The sequence below is a fragment of the Neovison vison genome, chromosome 10 (genome assembly GCF_020171115.1).
Source record: "Neovison vison isolate M4711 chromosome 10, ASM_NN_V1, whole genome shotgun sequence".
NCBI classification, from domain to species: domain Eukaryota; kingdom Metazoa; phylum Chordata; class Mammalia; order Carnivora; family Mustelidae; genus Neogale; species Neogale vison.
Genome location: NC_058100.1, coordinates 2,958,684 through 2,979,696, shown reverse-complemented (window position 1 = coordinate 2,979,696; position 21,013 = coordinate 2,958,684). Strand labels below are relative to the sequence as shown.

The window sequence follows — 21,013 nt, the reverse complement described above, 5'->3', positions numbered from 1 at the left end:
GTGGCACCTTGGCTTCCTGCCCGTATCCTTTCTCACCTCATAGGAAGCTTGGATTTTTCTCTCTGCGAAACCACACCTCTAAATGCCCAGAGAAACAGTTACTGCCCACACAGGTGAGGGGAGGAAGGTCTGCGGGACAACATGGCTCCTTCCTGACATTTTAAGCCAATATTTAACCAGAGAGTGAAAAAGTAGGGGGAGGGATGCCCAGGTGGCTCAGTCATTAAGCTTCTGCCTTTGGCTCAGGTCTTGATCCGGAAGTCCTGGGGTCAAGCCCGCATCTGGCTTCCTGCTCAGCAGGGAATCTGCTCCTCTCCCCCTCTGTCTTTCCCCCTGCTTGTGCTCTCTCTTGTTCTCACTCTCAAATAAATAAAATCTTTAAAAAATAAATAAATAAAAGAAAGGAAAAGTAGGGGGAACAGTGCCCAAGAAGTGAGGAGGAAGGGGGAGATAAAGCATTTCTCCAAGCCCTTCTCTGCCTCTGCTCTGCCCAGTTCAGGCCAGGGAAGAGAGCGAGAGGGAGCACGAGCTACTGCGGGCAGAGCAAGGAGGCCAGGGGTATGGATACGAGCCACTCATGCTCATCACAGAAATCAGAGGCTGCATTTTTGTTTGGGGGCCATGGGAGGTATGGAATGTGCAGAAAGAAATGGGAGGGAAAGCCCAAGAAGGGACTGTGGCTGGGTTGCTGGGAGTTTCTCAGAGTCTAACCAAGGGTTGAAACAGTGTCATCCCATGCTAACCTTTAACCTTTGGCTCTCTCACAGCTCCCGGACGAGAGCAATCAGGTCAGTCTTCCTTTCCCTCTCCGTCCTGCTCTCTGGGCATTGGTTCTTCCAGCCAGCATGCCTGTCCCTGTAAATGGGGCCTGAGGTTGTGCCGGGATGGGTGGTGCTGCCACTCTGGGGTCACACCTGTCACCACGGCCAGTGAGCAGAGCCTCCTGTGATCTCTGCAGCCTTCAGTCCTTTCCCCACAGTGCAGGGCAAGGAAGCATTTGCAGAGGCAGGACGCTAATGTCCAGAACCTTCCATCTGTCTCCTTTTTTCCCCCTGAGGACCATCCCCCACACCCGTATGTTCAAGCTAGAGCCACCATCAAAGGACAGAAAAGCAGCTCCTATTCACAGAGGAAGTGCTGCACCCGAATCTTCATACACTCCGAAGGGAGCTCATGCTGCTGTCCTGCTTCCATTTCGGGTCCCATTTGTCATTTGCAATTTTGTGTACAAAGGGGATTTATCAAGCAGCCCATGCCTCTCCATTCAAATTCTTTATGTCCCTTCATCTTTTATTGTATCTGACTTAGAGTGTAGACAAAAGTTGCCTTCCCCATAGAATCTCAAGTCAAACAAAGTTTAAAAGTAATGAAAGCAGGAAAAAATATGTTGTCCATTACCTATGAGCAACCAAGTAGGAAGTGATTCTTCAGAGTCTAGAGACTACATCCCAGGCCCACCTGTACCTTGACAGGAATGCACAGGACAAGAACATTTCAGAATCAGCCACCTTCAGAGGCCCTCATAGTGCATGCCCAGCTACACATCCCATCTCCCAAGCTTTTCGGAACCCACCTCAGGGACCTGAGACCTCTCCCTTATGGCACCCACCTGCCCACTTCTGGCCTATGCAAAGGGTGAGGAAGAGCAGGTTCTGCCCCAGGCATGTCCCCCAGTTGTATCTGCTTCTTTCCCGATGGGAATTGGCCCACCAGCAGTTTGGGACCTCCCCTGGGTTCAGCCTCCTCCCATCCACCTTCATCTGCCTGCACCTTTCTCTTTCCTGTTTAGGAACACTTCCAAAAGCTTTTCTTCTCCTTGAACCTCCATGGTCCAGAACCTTCGAGGGAGAAAAAGTGAATCTCATCTGCAAGGATGATCATTCTCGGGCCCAGGGATATGTATCTTGGCATTACAATGGGATTTTCTGGCAAAGTAGATCTGGAACAATCCAAATAGACAAGTCTGGATATTACTCATGCAAGACCCCAACATCTTCCTTCAGTGACCCTGTGCGTGTGGAATTTTTATCTGGTGAGGAAAGAAAGGGGTGAGTCTCTGAAATCAAGCAGCTGGGCACATGTCTGAAGGTTGGGTGAACGCAGGGAACACAGACAGTGTTGTAAGCAGGCATGAGGCTATTTGATGAATTGATTCTAGTTGGGAGAATGAGGAGATAGGGCTGTGAGGACAGCACACTGTCCATCTCCTCCATCCAGAGACATGTCAGTAACCCAGAAGCCACCAGGCAAGAAGGGACTCAGGTCCGAAGGAATATATGATAGAAAATTGCTCTTTTAATGATACATATGAGGATCTCTTAGGTACATATTCTGAAAATTAGTTCACTATCTGGGACAAGAGAACATTAGTAGTGGGGCCACATGGAAAAGGTGGTGGAGGTCTCTCACCAATGTGTGCAGGGCCATAGCTCTTCCCTCAAGGGCAGAAGTGAGAGTTTGAAGAAAGAAACAGTTGGAGTATGTTTGTTCACTCTTTGCAGACTGGCTGATCCTCCAGGCTTCACATCCTGTCTTTGAAGGAGATGATGTAACTCTGAGATGCCTGGGGAAGAAAGAAAAAGAAACTTATGAAAAGACTTACTACAAAAATAAAGAAGAAATGAGACTTCATTCTCAGTCAGAGGTCACAATACATTCAGTCTCCAGGGACAATAACGAATATCATTGCACTGCTTCTAGGAAATCTCATTGGAGCCAAAAGAAAGAAACTTCAGAACCTTTAACAATCCAAGTTCAAGGTAATGGCTATGCTCCTGTGGGTAATAGGTCTTGACAGAGAAACTATGTGGGGATCAAAAAGGGCCTATATGAGAGGCCTCTTCAAGAGAGCATCCATGGGAAGGAGGTTAGAGGTGGTTCCATCTCCATGGGTCCCCACCTTCTGACATTGTGCTGAGAATACAGGTGTCCCTCTCCAGGAACTCAGAATCTCACTGCCCTGGGAACTGTTTTTGTTCTTCTCTCTAGAGCTGTTTCCACAACCTGTGCTGAGAGTCAGACCATCCCAGCCCATCGAGGGGAGCCCAGTGAAACTGAAATGTGAGACCTGGATCCCTCCACCAAGGTCATACATTTGGCTTCGGTTCTGTTTCTTCAGAGAAGATAAGGTCCTGGAACCTGGTTGGAGCAACTCCTCGGAGCTCCAGATCCCCACCATGTGGAGTGAAGACTCCGGGTCCTACTGGTGCCAGGCAAAGACAATGACTCCCATTATCATTAAAGAAAGCCTTCAATCCCTGATACATGTACAGAGTGAGTGTCTGTGGGGCAGAGGGAAGGGAAAAGAGAGCAGAGAATTACCTCTCTTGTTCCCTGAGATAGTGAACATGGCAGAGAGGAGCTACCAGCCATCCCACTATTCCTTTCTCTTCGGTTCAACATTGGCCTAACTTCCCTATAACATTCTCTTCCATCTAAGTTAGGTAATAATCATTATTGATCACTTGCTGGGCGTCTAACCTGTGAGGGCCACAAAGACATACAGGGTACATTCTATAGTGGGTCAACACTTCATAAGAAGCACCAAAGACCACATGCAGTCTGTCTGTAGAGGCCCTTTGGGGTATCCATGTGTCAATCAAAAGTTGTTCCAAAATAATTAGAAAAGAGGAAGATAAACACAAACTGAAATAAAGAAGAAGGTGGGGAGCTGGTGCTGAGACTGGAGGAGGCTTGGAGGATGGAGAGGGGTTTGGGTTCTGAATCAAGTCACTTCGGGATACAAGGAACCTTCCCTGTTCTCTTTCTTTATGGTCCACTGATGGAACAGAGGTGCCTTAGAGATAAAGGTCCGTAAAATTTGACTGTGGTCAACGTTAGGTTTAAAAGAAGATAGACATTACCCGAGGACAGAAACTGTTGTGTGTGGGGACAGGTAATGTTCCCTTCATAATAATGTACAATTCCCTATCTCCCACTTTGGCCCCCTGCCTACTGTACCTGTTGCTATTGGCTTATTCGTGGCAACACCAGCCTTCTCCTTGGCTCTGTAGCACCTGCCTTTGAGACCTTCTCATATTCTCCTCTGTCCTCCTAGGGATCCCTGTGTCTGATGTGAATCTAGAGATCCAGCCCCCTGGGGGCCAGCTGATTGAAGGAGGAGATATGGTCCTTATCTGCTCAGTAGCCAAGGGTACAGGGACTATCGCATTTTCCTGGCACCGGGAGGGCACGGAGAGAAGTTTGGGCAGGAAGATGGTGCGTGCCCTGTCAGCAGAGTTGCGGATAGCCGCAGTGAGGGAGCAGGACGCTGGGAGGTACTACTGCTCAGCCGACAATATTCAAGGCCCCATCCTCAGTAAATGGATCAGAGTCACACCAAGAAGTAAGTTCCTCGCTTTTTCACTCAACCTTGTTCCCAAGCCAGGGTTTAGTTTCTTTGTCAGCCAGAAGGATCTTCTGAAGAAGGCAAGGAAAAGAGGTGTGAAGATTTAAATGCCAAAGCAAAGATGGAAGGTAAGGTGAGACCCTCTCTGACAGCTCCTGTCTCACTCAGTTCCAGCGTCCCACCCCATCCTCACTGTCAAGACACCCAGAGCCCTGGCCGTGGTAGGGGACATGGTGGAGCTTCGCTGTGAGGCCCAGAGGGGCTCTCCCCCGATCCGGTACCGGTATTACCATGAGGATGTCATCCTGGGGACCAACTCGGCCCCCTCTGGAGGAGGAGCCTCCTTCAACCTCTCTCTGACAGCAGAACATTCTGGAAACTATGCCTGTGAAGCTGACAACAGCCTGGGGGCCCAGCGCAGTGAGGCGGTGAAGCTCAGTGTCACAGGTAGGGCTTGTCTTGATCCCAGGTCTCTATTCCTACTACTAAATTACGTTGAATGTTTCCTTTATTATCTGGTATACATTCCCAATTAAAACTGCCAATGAACTATGTTTCCTCCTTCAGTTCCAGTGTCTCGCCCTATCCTCACCCTCAACCTTGCTGGACCCCAGGCTGTGGTGGGAGATTTGTTAGAACTTCGCTGTGAGGTCCAGAGAGGCTCTCCCCCAATCTTATACTGGTTTTATCATGAAGATGTCATCCTGGGGAACACGTCGGCCCCCTCTGGAAGAGGAGCATCTTTTAATCTCTCTCTGACCACAGAACATTCTGGAAACTACTCCTGTGGGGCTGACAATGGCCTGGGGGTCCAGAGAAGTTACATGGTGACACTCAACTTCACAGGTATGTTGGAGGTACCTGAGTTTCAGATTACAGTTAAGATCAATAAAATATTTTTCCTACAGACTATACAAATTCTACCATCAAAGAGTTTTTGAACATGCACACAAAGGCTTGGGGCTTCCAGAGATTATGTTGATTTCATGGGGGAAAGAAAGGGAATAGATTTCAATCTTAGATGCTAACAACCATGGACCATTATTTTGAAAATTACCAATTATAGTGGAGATAATTCAAATGGAGGAATTAGAACCTGGAAGAAAACTGTCCTGATAGATCTCTACTCCCCACCTACATGTTGTCTAGGTCAAAAAGACTTGCCACCAGAACTCAAATACAGGTCTTCCCATTTAGGGCTTTCCACAAGCAAAGTAATCCATATCACTGTGGGCGTCATTGGGTGCCTGCTAAGTGTGCCTGGCCTTGCTGCTACTGCTTATTTGGTGAGTTACTTCAGGACCCAAAGGAAATCAGGTGGGTGTCTATGTGTTACCCTCTGATGTTGTGACTTTTGCCATTGCTATCATAATTTGGACTTGTGTAGTGCGTTCTCTTAAGATGATTGTTCTCTTCCAAATAGTAAACCCTCAGTTCTACTCACTGGCACTCTGTAGGCAACAGTGACAAAAAGGAAGAATACATTTCTCAATGAAGTTGTCATTCCATGTGTTTAATTTGAGATTTAAACTAGGTAGCAGAGTTTTGCTTCTAATTAAAAATTAGAAAGGTGATTATTTGCCATTCCACCCCCAGTTCAAGGCTTACTGAGAACAAAAGGAATAATATTAAAAAGTCTTTCATTTGTAACAACAAAAGATAGGTAATAGCCATGGTGCAAACCATACATTCTGAAATATATTTGGGTGCCAAATATTGTGAAATTTGGAAAATTAATATGGATGCTGAGAATGAAATGAAATGGACTCTGAAAAACAATCTGAGGGTTTTGAAGGGGCAGGGGGGGAGGTTGGGAGAGCCAAGTGGTGGGCATTATGGAGGGCACATATTGCATGGAGCACTGGGTGTGGCACATAAACAATGAAGTCTGTTACGCTGAAAAGAAATTTAAAAAAAAGAAATTAAAATTTCAGTTTTTTATCATTGCAAGTATATAGAAATACAATTTATTTCTATGCTGATCTTATATCTTGCAACCTTGCTATATACATATTTATTAGTTCCAGTCTCTCTTTTATAGATTCCATCAGATTTTTTACGTAGGTGATTCTGTCATCTGCAAATAAAGACAGTCCCACTCCTTCCTTTCCCATCTGAGTTACTTTTATTTCTTTTTCTTGCCTTAATGCACTGGCTAGAACCTCCTGTACAATGTTGAATAGAAGTGGTGAGAGCACATATAGCATATCAGCATAGCAGGTCTTGTTGCTGATATTAGGGGAAAGTATTTGTCTCTCATCATTTAATATGGTAATGTTAGCTTTGGATTTTTTGGTAGATGCTTTCTATTAGGCCAAGGACGTCCCTACTATATGTAATTTGCTGAGGATTTTTATAAGGAAAATCTTTGTCAAATGTTTTTTCTACATTGATTGAGATGATCATATGATTCTCTTTTCTAGTTGATTGATACGGATTTTGAATATTGAATGTCAAAACAACCTTGCAGGGTGCCTGGGTGGCTCAGTGGGTTAAAGCCTCTACCTTCAGCTCAGGTCATGATTCCAGGGTCCTGGGATCGAGCCCCACATCGGGCTCTCTGCTCATTGGAGAGCCTGCTTCCTCCTCTGCCTGCTTCTCTGCCTGCTTGTGATCTCTGTCTATCAAATAAATAAATAAAATCTTTTAAAAAAAAGAAAAAAACTTGCATTTTTGAGGTCAGCTTCACTTGGTCATGACTATTGAATTTGATGTGGTAAAATTTTGTTAAGAATGTTTACAACTACATTCATGAGGGATACTGCTTGGTAGATTTATTTTCTTATCATATCTTTATCAGACTTGATGTCAAGGTAACACCCATTTAATTACCACTTCTAGTATTTGTCATTCCTTTTTGTGTCTCCATATTTCCATATGGTATCGTTTTCTTTCTGCCTGAACTACGTTTCACATTTCTCAGAGTATGGGTCTGCTGGTCAGCTTGACTGGTCGTGTTGCCAAAGTCTATTATATCTGTAATGACTTTCTACTTGATCTATCAACTATTGAAAGAGGGGTGTTGAAATCACCAATGCTAACTATGGATTTATCCATCTCTTCCCACAATTCCATCAAGTTTTGCCTTTCATATTTTGAAGCTCTTTTATTAGGTGCATAAATATTTGTAATTGTTTGTGTTTTTGGCAAAATGATCAGCTTATCCTTGTGAAATGATATTTTTATCCCTGTTAGTGTCATTACTCTGATATTCATATATTAATAAAGTACTGTTAACGTGGTATTCTTTTTAAAAAATATTTTATTTATTTATTTGAGAGAGAGAGGGTGAGAGAGAGAGCATGAGAGGCGGGAGGGTCAGAGGGAGAAGCAGACTCCCCACTGAGTGAGGAGACTGATGAGGACTCGACTCTGGGACTCCAGGATTGTGATCAGAGCTGAAGGCAGATGCTTAACCGATGGAGCAACCCAGGTGCCCCTAACATTGTATTTCTTTATCTATCTTTTCACTTGTAACCTATAAAGGCCCTTCTATTTAAGGCATTTTTTTATAAAAATTTTTTTATAAATGCATAGCATATAATTAATTGTTGCTTTTTATCCAATATGACAGTCTCTATCTTTTAACTAAGGTATTTAGATCATTTATATTAATGTGATGATAAGATTAGATTTAAAGTCTATTATTTTGCTATTTATTTTCTATTTGTTCCATCTGTTGTTTGCCTTTTCCTTTTTTTCTACCTTCTTTTAGACCAACTGAGTATTTTTTATGATTCCATTTTTCCCTCTATTGGCATATTAGGTATATAATTCTTTGTTTTGTTTACTTCACTGGTTGTTTTAGCATTTCTAGTATAGATAACTAAATTACCACAGTCTATCTTCAGGTCCATTCAGTCACTTCACATATAGTGTAAGAATATTACTGGGGTGCCTGGGTGGCTCAGTGGATTAAAGACTCTGCCTTCGGCTCAGGTCATGGTCTCAGGGTCCTGGGATTGAGCCCCGCATCGGGCTCTCTGCTCAGCTGGGAGCCTGCTTCCCCCTCTCTCTCTGCCTGCCTCTCTGCCTACTTGTGATATCTCTCTCTCTCTCTATCAAATAAATAAATAAAATCTTTTAAAAAATAAAAGAATATTACTATTATAGGGCATCTGGGTGGCTCGGTCGGTTAAGCATCCAGCTCTTGATTTTGGCTCAAGCCATGATCTCAGGGTCATGGGATCAAGCCTCCCATTGGGCTCCACACTGAGCTGCAAAGTCTTCATGAGACTCTTTCTCCCTCTCCCTCTGACTCTCCTCCCACTCACTTTCTCTCTAAATGAGCAAATAAATAAAGAAATAAGTGAAATTTTTAAAAAGAGGATATTCCACTCTGCACTCCATTTCTTCCCTCCTAGCTACAGTGCTATTACTTTTGTATACAGTCACTTACCTGTTAGTTATTAAGTATAATTTAAGAGACTTAAGTATAATTTAAGAATTTTACATACTTACTTAAGTAGTTACTACTTCTGATTTCCTTTATTTCTTTTTGTATCTTCAAATTCCATCTGGTATTACCTTCTTTCTGCCCCAAAGATTTCTTTTAACATTTCTAATAGATGGGTCTGCTGATGATGAATTATTTCAGGTTTTATATAGTCTGTAAAAGTCTCTGTTTTGCATTCATTGTGAAAGATGCCTTTGCTGTTATAGGATTATAGGCAGAGATTTTTTCTTCTTCACAAATTTTAAAGATACTGCTTTACTATCTTCTTGTGTGCATTGTTTCTGACAAGAAATACACTATCATCCTTTGTTCTTCTGTGGCTGCGTTTTTTTCCTCTCTAAATGTTTTTCATGGATCAGGGATTCTTGAACTGATGGACTTTTTTTTTTAATTTTTATTTATTTATTTGACAGAGAGAGATCACAAGTAGGCAGAGAGGCAGGCAGAGATAGAGAGAGGAGGAAGCAGGCTCCCTGCTGAGCAGAGAGCCAGATGCGGGACTCAATCCCAGGACCCTGAGATCATGACCTGAGCCGAAGGCAGAGGCTTAACCCACTGAGCCACCCAGGTGCCCACTAATGGACTTTTTAATTCAGTGTCTTGGGTGCCTGTAAGGTTTCACTACTTTAAATTTTGGAATTACTAAAACTTTTCTTTCTGTCTATCTCTCACTTGGCATAACATGACACTTTCTTTTCTGTCAGGCCAAATGCTTTTGTTCTCCCTTTCTAGGGCTTATACTGAAAATCAAGCAAGAAAACAAAGAAATAAAAAGAATATTTGGATCTCAATGCAATGAAAAAACTTACATATTTTCTTCTTAATGATGCTGATAAGCATTGTCTCCTTACTCTTTTGTCTTCAGGTCAATCAATGAGCCTCTGTCCTATTTCTTTGCATGAAAAATGGCACCAACATTTTATGACTGATTTTTTTATTAGTTCATTGTTTTATTAACTTTTTAACTTTTTTATTTTTTATAAACATATAATATATTTTTATCCCCAGGGGTACAGGTCTGTGAATCGCCAGAGTCACGCTCTTCACAGCACTCACCATAGCACATAACCATAGCACATACCCTCCCCAATGTCAAAAACCCTACCCCCTCTACCAACCCCCCTCCCCCCAGCAACCCTCAGTTTGTTTTGTGAGATTAAGAGTCACTTATGGTTTGTCTCCCTCCCAATCCCATCTTGTTTTCATTTATTCTTCTCCTACTCCCTTAACTCCCCATGTTGCATCACCAATTCCTCATATCAGGGAGATCATATGATAGTTGTCTTTCTCTGATTGACTTATTTTGCTAAGCATGATACACTCTAATTCCATCCACGTCGTCGCAAATGGCAAGATTTCATTTCTTTTGATGGCTGCATAGTATTCCATCATGTATATATACCACATCTTCTTTATCCATTCATCTGTTGATGGAAATCTAGGTTCTTTCCATAGTTTGGCTATTGTAGACATTGCTGCTATAAACATTTGGGTGCACATGCCCCTTAGGATCACTACGTTTGTATCTTTAGGGTAAACACCCAGTAGTGCAATTGCTGGATCATAGGGCAGTTCTATCTTCAACATTTTAAGGAACCTCCATGCTGTTTTCCAGAGTGGTCGCACCAGCTTGCATTCCCACCAACAGTGTAGGAGGGTTCCCCTTTCTCTGCATCCTCACCAGCATCTGTCATTTCCTGACTTGTTAATTTTAGCTATTCTGACTGTTGTCAGGTGATATCTCATTGTGGTTTTGATTTGTATTTCCCTGATGCTGAGTGATGTGGAGTACTTTTTCATGTGTCTGTTGGCCACCTGAATGTCTTCTTTGCAGAAATGTCTGTTCATGTCCTCTGCCCATTTCTTGAATGGATTATTTGTTCTTTGGGTGTTGAGTTTGATAACTTCTTTATATTTTTGGACACTAGCCCTTTATCTGATATGTCATTTGCAAATATCTTCTCCCATTCTGTCAGTTGTCTTTTGGTTTTGTTAACTGTTTCCTTTGCTGTGCAAAAGCTTTTGATCTTGATGAAATCACAATAGTTCATTTTTGCCCTTGCTTCCCTTGCCTTTGGCAATGTTCCTAGGAAGATGTTGCTGCGACTGAGGTCGAAGAGGTTGCTGCCTGTGTTCTCCTCAAGGATTTTGATGGATTCCTTTCTCACATTGAGGTCCTTCATCCATTTGGGGTCTATTTTCATGTGCAGCATAAGGAAATGATCCAATTTCATTTTTCTGCATGTGGCACCATTTGTTGAAGAGGCTGTCTTTTTTCCGTTGGACATTCTTTCCTGCTTTATCAAAGATTAGTTGACCATAGAGTTGATGGTCTATTTCTGGGCTCTCTATTCTGTTCCATTGATCTATGTGTCTGTTTTTGTGCCAGTACCATGCTGTCTTGATGATGACAGCTTTGTAATAGAGCTTGAAGTCTGGAATTGTGATGCCACCAACTTTGGCTTTATTTTCCAATATTCCTTTGGCTATTTGAGGTATTTTCTGGTTCCATATAAATTTTAGGATTATTTGTTCCATTTTGTTGAAAAAAAATGGATGGTATTTTGATAGGAATTGCATTAAATGTATAGATTGCTTTAGGTAGCATAGACATTTTCAAAATATTTATTCTTCCAATCCAGGAGCATGGAACATTTTTCCATGTTTTTGTGTCTTCCTCAATTTCTTTCATGAGTACTTTATACTTTTCTGAGTATAGATTCTTAGCCTCTTTGGATAGGTTTATTCCTAGGTATCTTATAGTTTTGGGTGCAATTACAAATGGGATTGACTCCTTAATTTCTCTTTCTTCTGTCTTGTTTTTGGTGTAGAGAAATGCAACTGATTTCTGTGCATTGATCTTATATCCTGACACTTTACTGAATTCCTGTACAAGCTCTAGCAGTTTTGGAGTGGAGTCTTTTGAACCCAAAAGTCTTTTGAACCCACATATAGTATCATATCATCTGTGAAGAGTGATAGTTTGACTTCTTCTTTGCCGATTTGAATGCCTTTAATTTCCTTTTGTTGTCTGATTGCTGAGGCTAGGACTTCTAGTACTATGTTGAACAGCAGTGGTGATAATGGACATCCCTGCCATGTTCCTGACCTTAGCAGAAAAGCTTTCAGTTTTTCTCCATTGAGGATGATATTTGCGGTGGGTTTTTCATAGATGGCTTTGATAATATTGAGGTATGTGCCCTCTATCCCTACACTTTGAAGAGTTTTGATCAGGAAGGGATGCTGTACTTTGTCAAATGCTTTTTCAGCATCTAATGAGAGTATCATATGGTTCTTGTTCTTTCCTTTATTAAGGTATTGAATCACATTGATTGATTTGTGGATGTTGAACCAACCTTGCAGCCCTGGAATAAATCCCCCTTGGTCATGGTGAATAATCCTTTTAATGTACTGTTGAATCCTATTGGCTAGTATTTTGGTGAGAATTTTCACATCTGAGTTCATCAAGGATATTGGTCTGTAGTTCTCTTTTTTGATGGGATCCTTGTCTGGTTTGGGGATCAAGGTGATGCTGGCCTCATAAAATGAGTTTGGAAGTTTTCCTTCCATTTCTATTTTTTGGAACAGTTTCAGGAGAATAGGAATTAGTTCTTCTTTAAATGTTTGGTAGAATTCCCCTGGGAAGCCGTCTGGCCCTGGGCTTTTGTTTGTTTGGAGATTTTTGATGACTGTTTCAATCTCCTTACTGGTTATAGGTCTGTTCAGGTTTTCTATTTCTTCCTGGTTCAGTTGTGGTAGTTTATATGTCTCAAGGAATGCATCCATTTCTTCCAGATTGTCAAATTTCTTTGCATAGTGTTGCTCATAGTATGTTCTTATAATTGTTTGTATTTCTTTGGTGTTAGTTGTGATCTCTCCTCTTTCATTCATGATTTTATTTATTTGGGTCCTGATCCTTTCTCTTTTCTTTTTGATAAGTCTGGCCAGGGGTTTATCAATCTTATTAATTCTTTCAAAGAACCAGCTCCTAGTTTCGTTGATTTGCTCTATTGTTTTTTTGTTTCTATTTCATTGATTTCTGCTCTGATATTTATGATTTCTCTTCTCCTGCTGGGTTTAGGGTTTCTTTCTTGTTCTTTCTCCAGCTCCTTTAGGTGTAGGGTTAGGTTATGTACTTGAGACCTTTCTTGTTTCTTGAGAAAGGCTTGTACCGCTATATATTTTCCTCTCAGGACTGCCTTTGCTGTGTCCCACAGATTTTGAACTGTTGTGTTTTCATTATCATTTGTTTCCATGAATTTTTTCAATTCTTCTTTAATTTCCTGGTTTAGACATTCATTCTTTAAAAGGATGCTGTTTAGTCTCCATGTATTTGGGTTCTTTCCAAATATCCTCTTGTGATTGAGTTCTAGCTTCAGAGCATTGTGGTCTGAAAATATGCAGGGAATGATCCCAATCTTTTGATACCAGTTGAGACCTGATTTAGGACCCAGGATGTTCCATGTGCACTGGAGAAGAATGTGTATTCTGTTGCTTTGGGAGGAAATGTTCTGAATATATCTGTGATGTCCATCTGATCCAGTGTGTCATTTAAGGCCTTTATTTCCTTGTTGATCTTTTGCTTGGATGATCTGTCCTTTTCAGTGAGGGGAGTGTTAAAGTCCCCTACTATTATTATATTATTGTTTATGTATTTCTTTGATTTTGTCATTAATTGGTTTATACAGTTGGCTGCTCCCACGTTAGGGGCATAGATATTTAAAATTGTTAGATCTTCTTGTTGGACAGATCCTTTGAGTATGACATAGTGTCCTTCCTCATCTCTTATTATAGTCTTTGGCTTAAAATCTAATTGATCTGATATAAGGATTGCCACTCCTGCTTTCTTCTGATGTCCATTAGCATGGTAAATTCTTTTCCACCCCCTCACTTTAAATCTGGAGGTGTCTTCGGGTCTAAAATGAGTTTCTTTTAGGCAACATATGGATGGGTTTTGTTTTTTTATTCATTCTGATACCCTGTGTGTTTTGATTGGGGCATTTAGTCCATTAACATTCAGGGTAACTATTGAGAGATATTAATTAAGTGCCATTGTATTGCCTGTAAGGTGACTTTTACTGTATATTGTCTCTGTTCCTTTCTGATCTACTATTTTTAGGGCCTCTCTTTGCTTAGAGGACCCCTTTCAATATTTCCTGTAGAGCTGGTTTGGTGTTTGCAAATTCTTTCAGTTTTTGTTTGTCCTGGAAGCTTTTTATCTCTCCTTCTATTTTCAATGACAGCCTAGCTGGATATAGTATTCTTGGCTGCATGTTTTTCTCGTTTAGTGCTCTGAATATATAATGCCAGCTCTTTCTGGCCTGTCAGGTCTCTGTGGATAAGTCTGCTGCCAATCTAATATTCTTACCATTGTATGTTACAGATTTCTTTTCCCGGGCTGCTTTCAGGATTTTCTCTTTGTCACTAAGACTTGTAAATTTTACTATTAGGTGATGGGGTGTGGACCTATTCTTGTTGATTTTGAGGGGGGTTCTCTGCATCTCCTGGATTTTGATGCTTGTTCCCTTTACCATATTAGGGAAATGCTCTCCAATAATTCTCTCCAATATACCTCGTGCTCCCCTCTCTCTTTCTTCTTCTTCAGGAATCCCAATTATTCTAATGTTGCTTTGTCTTATGGTGTCACTTATCTCTGGAATTCTCCCCTCGTAGTCCAGTAGCTGTTTGTCCCTCTTTTACTCAGCTTCTTTCTTCTCTGTCATTTGGTCTTCTATATTCCTAATTCTTTCTTCTGCCTCATTTATCCTAGCAGTGAGAGTCTCCATTTTTTATTGCACCTCCTTAATAGCTTTTTTAATTTCAACTTGATTAGATTTTAGTTTTTTTATTTCTCCAGAAAGGGCTTTTATGTCTCCCAAGAGGGTTTCTCTAATATCTTCCATGCCTTTTTCAAGCCTGGCTAGAACCTTGAGAATCGTATGACTGATATTTTAAAGCTATTTAGTATTTTCTTAAATAACATTACATGTAAATTAAGTCTACGTATCATTTTTAAAAATATATATGAAAGGAATAAGAGCACTAAGCTTTATGGTACTCATCATAAAATATATCACTCATTTAAAGCCTATTTTATGTGGTTTTGTAGTTTTTCTACTCCCAGTTATTCAATAACTACATCTCAGTTCAATTCAGTCAATATTATTATCGCCATATTAGAGATGAAAAAATGGAGATATTTCATAAGTTATCTTTCCAAACTTTTGTATCTATTAAGAGTCAGAGTTGGGGCTTACTTGGGGTTCTTCCTAACCTTTGACTCCATACTCTCTCCACTGTACCTTTGTGACTTATGGAAGGCTGGTCACATCCCCTATTTCCAAAACTACTTTTCTGTTTTATCACCTGTATTTGAGTCACTTACTAATTAAAAACATACTGGAAGTGCAGACATTAAGACCTTGCCATTGAAGTTAATAATGGTCAAAAAATAGATTGTTCAGCCATACAGCAACCGGCACAGGGAAGTCAAGATTAGCAACGATCATTTTATGGATCCATGAGAACAGAAACCCAAGAGGTTCTGACCTCTCGATCTAGAGGAAGTCTTGTTTTAAACAGCAAACTCAGTAAGAAATTCCAACAGTCTACCAGTCAGAGGGTATCTGACTTCCTCATCTCACAGTCTTGCCAACCTCCTTCTCATTACCCATCAGCCTGCTCATGGAGGAGCTCAGCCCTTTCCACTTTTTTTTTCTTTCTTTTTTTTTTAAATTATGTTATGTTAGGGACCATACAGTACATCATTAGTTTTTGATGTAGTGTTCCACAATTCACTGTTTGTGTAGAACACACAGTACTACAAGAAACACATGCCCTCCTTTATACCCACCACAGGACTAACACCCCCACCACCTTCCCCTCTAAAACCCTCAGTTTTGTTCTACCCTATGACCCAGCAATTGTACTGCTAAGTATTTACTCCATTTTTTTTTTTGAAAAGAGAATTCTGTCTGCTCCTTTAGGCTGAGTGTATCCAACCCATTACCAAAGAGAGTGGTAACTCTATTAACTCTGTGACTGAACTGCCTGGATGAAAATTCCAGTAATGTAATTTTCCAGATACTTGATATCTGGCAGGCAAATTAAACTCTCCAAGCCCCAGTTTCTTCGTGGTCACAACAATACTCTTTACCATTTTGGTGGTATCCATGTAAACTGCTTAGTCCTAGACCAACCCATACCTCTTCAGTGATGTTAACCTGTGTCATGTAAATAGCCATCTTCTGGGTCTATTCTGTCTTTTGCAAATGAAGAGATAAATGGACTTGCAGACACATCCTGGGACTTAGCTCACCCACCCACAAGGGAGGACAGTGGCTGTTGACTGATACGAATCACAATTTCTCTAAGGAGCTGTCACACAACTCTAGTTTAATTCATGGTTTGCAGATATCAATCATTTTTGATGAGAATGTTTACTTGTGGTAATAATCCGTGGTGTCTAAGCCCAGTGAGACAGATGCAGAGCCACAGTTAAATAGGCAATGGTCAGGAGTGGGCTCTAGGTCCTGCATTGGGGCAGGCCAAAAGGATTTCACTGTCTCACTGATGATGGAAAACTGTCATATTTCCAAGGCTGATTAAGGAGCCTTCCAGATTAGGTTTACCTGTAATCACCTATTATACAATTGTCAACGTGCCCCCCCTTTTTTAGTCCTCAAAGCATATACTTTATTCATTCAGTTGCTGAACCAAACTTTACTGAATATTGTCAACATTCTAGCCACTGGGAAAATAAAAATAATTGAGACGAGGTTGCAGCCTCAAGTAACACCCTCTTTCATGATGGAGAGAGTTGTAGGGAAACCTACAAATAGATAATTGCCATCCAGTATGGTGATTGCAATACTGCAGGTTTCCATGTATGTGTAGATAGGTCACTTCAGAGCTCGCTGGCCCCAAGGAAAGCCCTGGTGGAGGAAAGATCAGTTGGAATCAGACAGATGAAAGAGAAGGGGAGCAGGGGTATGGAGAAAACAGTATGTACCCAGCTGATTGGGTTTGCAAGGACCACAGGTACAGATATGTCTGAGCTGGTTATGGGAGCCCTATTTATTCACAAGGTGTAGGAACTCTGTCTCTGGTCTTCATCTCCTGGGGCTTCAGCCAGAGCAGAGAAGAGGAAGAGAGAAAGCACTGGGCCCAAAGTGAAGTACTAAGTTGTCTCTCTTGTACTACTCGGCCACACCTCCTTAGAGTGCATGCTGCTTTTACTGACTGAATAAGTATGATTCTGGGCAACCATCTTTCCAGACCCCACCTTCCTCATCAGTAATATGCCATTGGCAGGGTAGAGCCTGATGTTCTCTAAGATCTGCCGTGGCTGAGACCTAAAATGAATCTGATTTCCTGGAAAGGGCATTCTGATGTGGAGCCCACTACCTACACAGCTCACTCACGATCACTGATGTTCTGTTTTTCAGGAAGACTTCCTGCTACTGGAACACCCAGGTGAGGTCTCGTTTCGTATGCTGAGAACATTGTCATGATCTATTCATACCCACAAGACAGGGCCACAGGGTTATATGTACCTTAAAAAATATTTGACTGGATTTCCTATTAACATTTTAAATTCTTACAAAATCCAAAAATGTGATTCAGAAAGCCACTTCCAACCATATATTTGAATAATACTCACTCAGACCTCGGCATACCCAGGACTCATGTCACTTGCTCTCCTTGTCACTCTACTCCTTAAGATGTGCCCTGGTGGAGAGTTGACCATGCCCACCCTAGTGGCGTCCTCTGTCACAGGGCCCCCACCTCAGACCTCATTCCTTCACCACACACTCATTCGGGACATAATTATTAAATTCTGGCAATGTTCAATTCACAGTATTGACTGCAGAAGGAAACAGAAGTGGGGGGGAAAAACACTCTTTTCCCAGAGATCCGTCAAGGTATCTTACAGGAAAGGTAAATGATTGTGATATAAGCTGGAATATTAAAAGGGACCTTTTAAAAAAGATGAAGGTCTCGTTCCAGGGGGGGTGAGAAAGTCTTTGTGTATCAGTGTTTAAACATTTAAGTGTTTGAGAACAATAAGAAGTTGGGCAGATCTAACTGTTTACCAAAAAGACCTTGAGACTCTGCACTTTGGCCCACTGACTTTGTGTCAGTCGACCCTCACTGTCACGCTGTCTCGAGCCGCACGTCGCGCCGCACACACCTTCTGAGTTCTCTTGAGAGAGTCATGCAGACCCAGGGTAGGAAGTCATGATATTTTAAAGAATATTTTATTTATTTATTATTTGAGAGAGAGAGAGAGAGAGAGAGCGTGAGTGAGCATGAGCAGGGAGAGGGCAGAGGGAGAAGGAGGGAATGATCAGAGAGAGAATCCCAAGCAGGTTCCACACTGAGCATGGAGCCTGACACAAGGCTCAATTTCAAGACCCTAAGATTATGACCGACACCAAAATCAAGAGTCTGACTCTTAACCAACAGAACCAGCCTGTTCACAGGGACCACACTGGGATCCTCCTGGACACTGGTCTTCCTGAGATTCGGTGTGATCCACAAATCCTGCTCGCCCTGTGTCTCTCCCTGTCTGTCCCAGTTACAGTCCCAAGGAGCATCAGGAGCCTTCCTGGTCTGGACCCTGCTCCACAGACCGCCACAAGCCCCCCCACTCTGAGCCACCAGCCGTGATGGAGCCGCAGCCAGTGTACAGCAATGGTGAGACTTCCTAAGTAGCCCAGGGCCCCAGGGATGAACCAAGGTGGGAGGGGAGATTGAGCAACTTCCCAAGACTGAGTCACACTCAACTTGAAAATGACACTCCTGGCACCGTATCTGAGACAGAAGATGAACTTAGTAGCTTAGAAGAGTCTAGAACGTGGGCTCTTGGCTGGAGCGAGCTATCATCTCCTCTCCCACAGTGAATCCTGGAGATGACAACCTGGTGTATTCCCAGATCTGGAGCATCCAGAAAACAAAGGGAAATCCAGGTGAGAGCTCTTCCAGACCAGGGGAGATGGGGCAGCCTGTGTGAGGGGATCCACGAGGGGCCTCTGACCAGGCCTCTCAAGTATGAGTGGGCCACGGAAGGAAGGCATCATCTGCTCCCACACTGCCACCCTATGTCTGTGTCCCTTCCCTTGGACCCTTGTGCACTGCCACTGGACCCCACAGACTCTCTGAGGACAGACACTAGTGTTTCCACGAACTTACCAGTAGCACCCAGTGTGGTGCTTAGGAAACTATGGGTCTCTTCAAATATCGTTTTAAAAGAATGCATGACTGCTAATTGCTAGTGTCTACCTCACATAACCTAATGCGTAGACAATCATAATTCTCCCAGACAGTCTTATTTCTAATCGCTTCCTCCTCTGGCCCCCAGACATGGTTTCCAGCACGATCCCTCTGAGAGGCCCTGCCTATCACACCTGGGCTTGGATTCACGGCCTCGATGCCCTTCCTTCCAAAGCTGGACCTTCGCTTCCCCCTACTCTTCGGCCCCCTCCCAGAGCTCTGGCCTTACTCCAGCCAAGCTGACCCTCCCCATCTTCCTGCTCACACTGGGCTGTTGCATGCTCTGGTGATCATGTGTCTCATCGGCCTGAAATGCCCTTCTCCCACCTAGTTTACCCAGTGACCCCTGATCACATGTCAAGACGTAGTTCAGGTGCCTCCATGAAACGTCCCCCCAGCCCTCCCTGTGTCCAAGCCTGGGAGGATGGGTTAGCTTCTGGCAACAACAGCTCATTACGTATTTCCATCTGGTGCCCATCCTACTTGTTGCATACGTCTACACATCCATTGTTCCTCTTAAAAATTATAGGCTCCTTGGGTACATGGACTGAGTTTGTTTGTTGTTTCTCTGTCCTTGTAGCTTAATAGAAGGTCATTGTTTACTGAATACTTACTAATAAATGAATGAAAGAGATCCAGAGGACCCTTGGAAAGAGAAGAAACACACACACTGAATTTTCTTACTGCTTCACTGCAGATCTTTGTTGGGAATTTGTTGTGTAGTCTTAGAATGCCAACCCCCTCTCTGGCCTCCACCACTATCCCCGCATGAAGCAAAGCCTGTGTTCCACTTTCTCCCAATCAGTGCACACACAGAGGCCCTGAACGGGGGCTGGATGGGAGCAGGGGGACCGCTTGGCTGGGGCGATGAGCAGGGGAGAGCCAAGGAAATCATCAGGAGAGTCACTCTGGGCATTTGGTGGGCAGGGGAAAGGCTTTATCAGTGTGTGGGGGTGGAAGAACCCCACAGAGCAAACCATCAAGAGCCCAGTTGCGGAAGGGAGATTTCAAAATGCATTGTGAGTGGGTTGTAAGTTGGAATATGTCGCCCACAGACTAATGCTGTCTTCCCTCTTCCCATCCAACAGCACGTTCACCAAGGACACATCAGAAGAATGAGGTGGGTCACGCTTTCCGCCTCCCTCTCGCAGAGCTCTCCTCCCCTCACCTGTGCTTAGGAGCTCATTGTTTGTGGGATTTCCACCAGGAACCTGCAGTCATCTATTCGGAGCTGAAGAAGGCACAACCAGAAGACACTGCAGGGCAGGCCCATGAAGATCCTGCAGAAAACTATGAGAATCTCCCATGTGCACCATCAGCTCTGGACCACTAGCCCCCTACCCAGAGCATCCCTTGAAGACCCTGGGAGCATCTGATACCTTCCCCCTGTTCTCCACAAGCATGCTTCTCCTTCCATCCAGCAGACTGGGTGAAGGTCCCCGCCCCCCCCCCCGCCCCGCGCCTGAGTCTGCGTGTTCTCTGGGAACAGAATGGGCAGCATTTCGGTAAACACTGCATTTCTACACAGTAGAGACACATGAAAGCGGGCAGGTGGGCCTTCCCCTCCCATGCCCATGGAACAAGGAGGAAGGGCAAGTGGTCTAGCCAGGATCACAAGAGTGCTGTCACTACCATGTGCTCTGAGTGCGGAAAGCTTTGACCGCATCATTTCTGCATGAACAATTGAAACACTTTGTTTCCTCTTCTAGATGGACAGGTGGTAAGTGACTGGTGATGATGATACTAATGAAGAGGATGAATATAGATACAGGACACACACCAATCTGCTCAGAATTGGGGGCCTTCACGAGTCTTCCTCTCCCCCAGATCAAACTCCCCCATATCTGGGGAAGTCAAGCTCCACGGTTTGGTTGTTCAGCACCCACTGTTTGGAGGCTCCAGGGATCAGCACCAACCCTGGAGGCCCAGGAGAG

General features: G+C 43.1%; 1 protein-coding gene across 1 annotated transcript in view; it reads left to right on the top strand.

The window, feature by feature from the left end:
- Nucleotides 1-20,522, top strand: part of LOC122918326 (Fc receptor-like protein 2) — a 60,719-nt gene extending 40,197 nt beyond the window's left edge. The window contains exons 7-13 of the mRNA XM_044266642.1: nt 4,517-4,795; nt 4,916-5,194; nt 5,546-5,665; nt 17,252-17,279; nt 18,385-18,503; nt 20,168-20,199; nt 20,287-20,522. Of these exons, the coding sequence (XP_044122577.1) occupies nt 4,517-4,795; nt 4,916-5,194; nt 5,546-5,665; nt 17,252-17,279; nt 18,385-18,503; nt 20,168-20,199; nt 20,287-20,412 (983 nt within the window). The 3' untranslated portion in view covers nt 20,413-20,522. The remainder of the gene's footprint in view (nt 1-4,516; nt 4,796-4,915; nt 5,195-5,545; nt 5,666-17,251; nt 17,280-18,384; nt 18,504-20,167; nt 20,200-20,286) is intronic.
- The last annotated feature ends 491 nt before the right edge of the window (nt 20,523-21,013 follow it).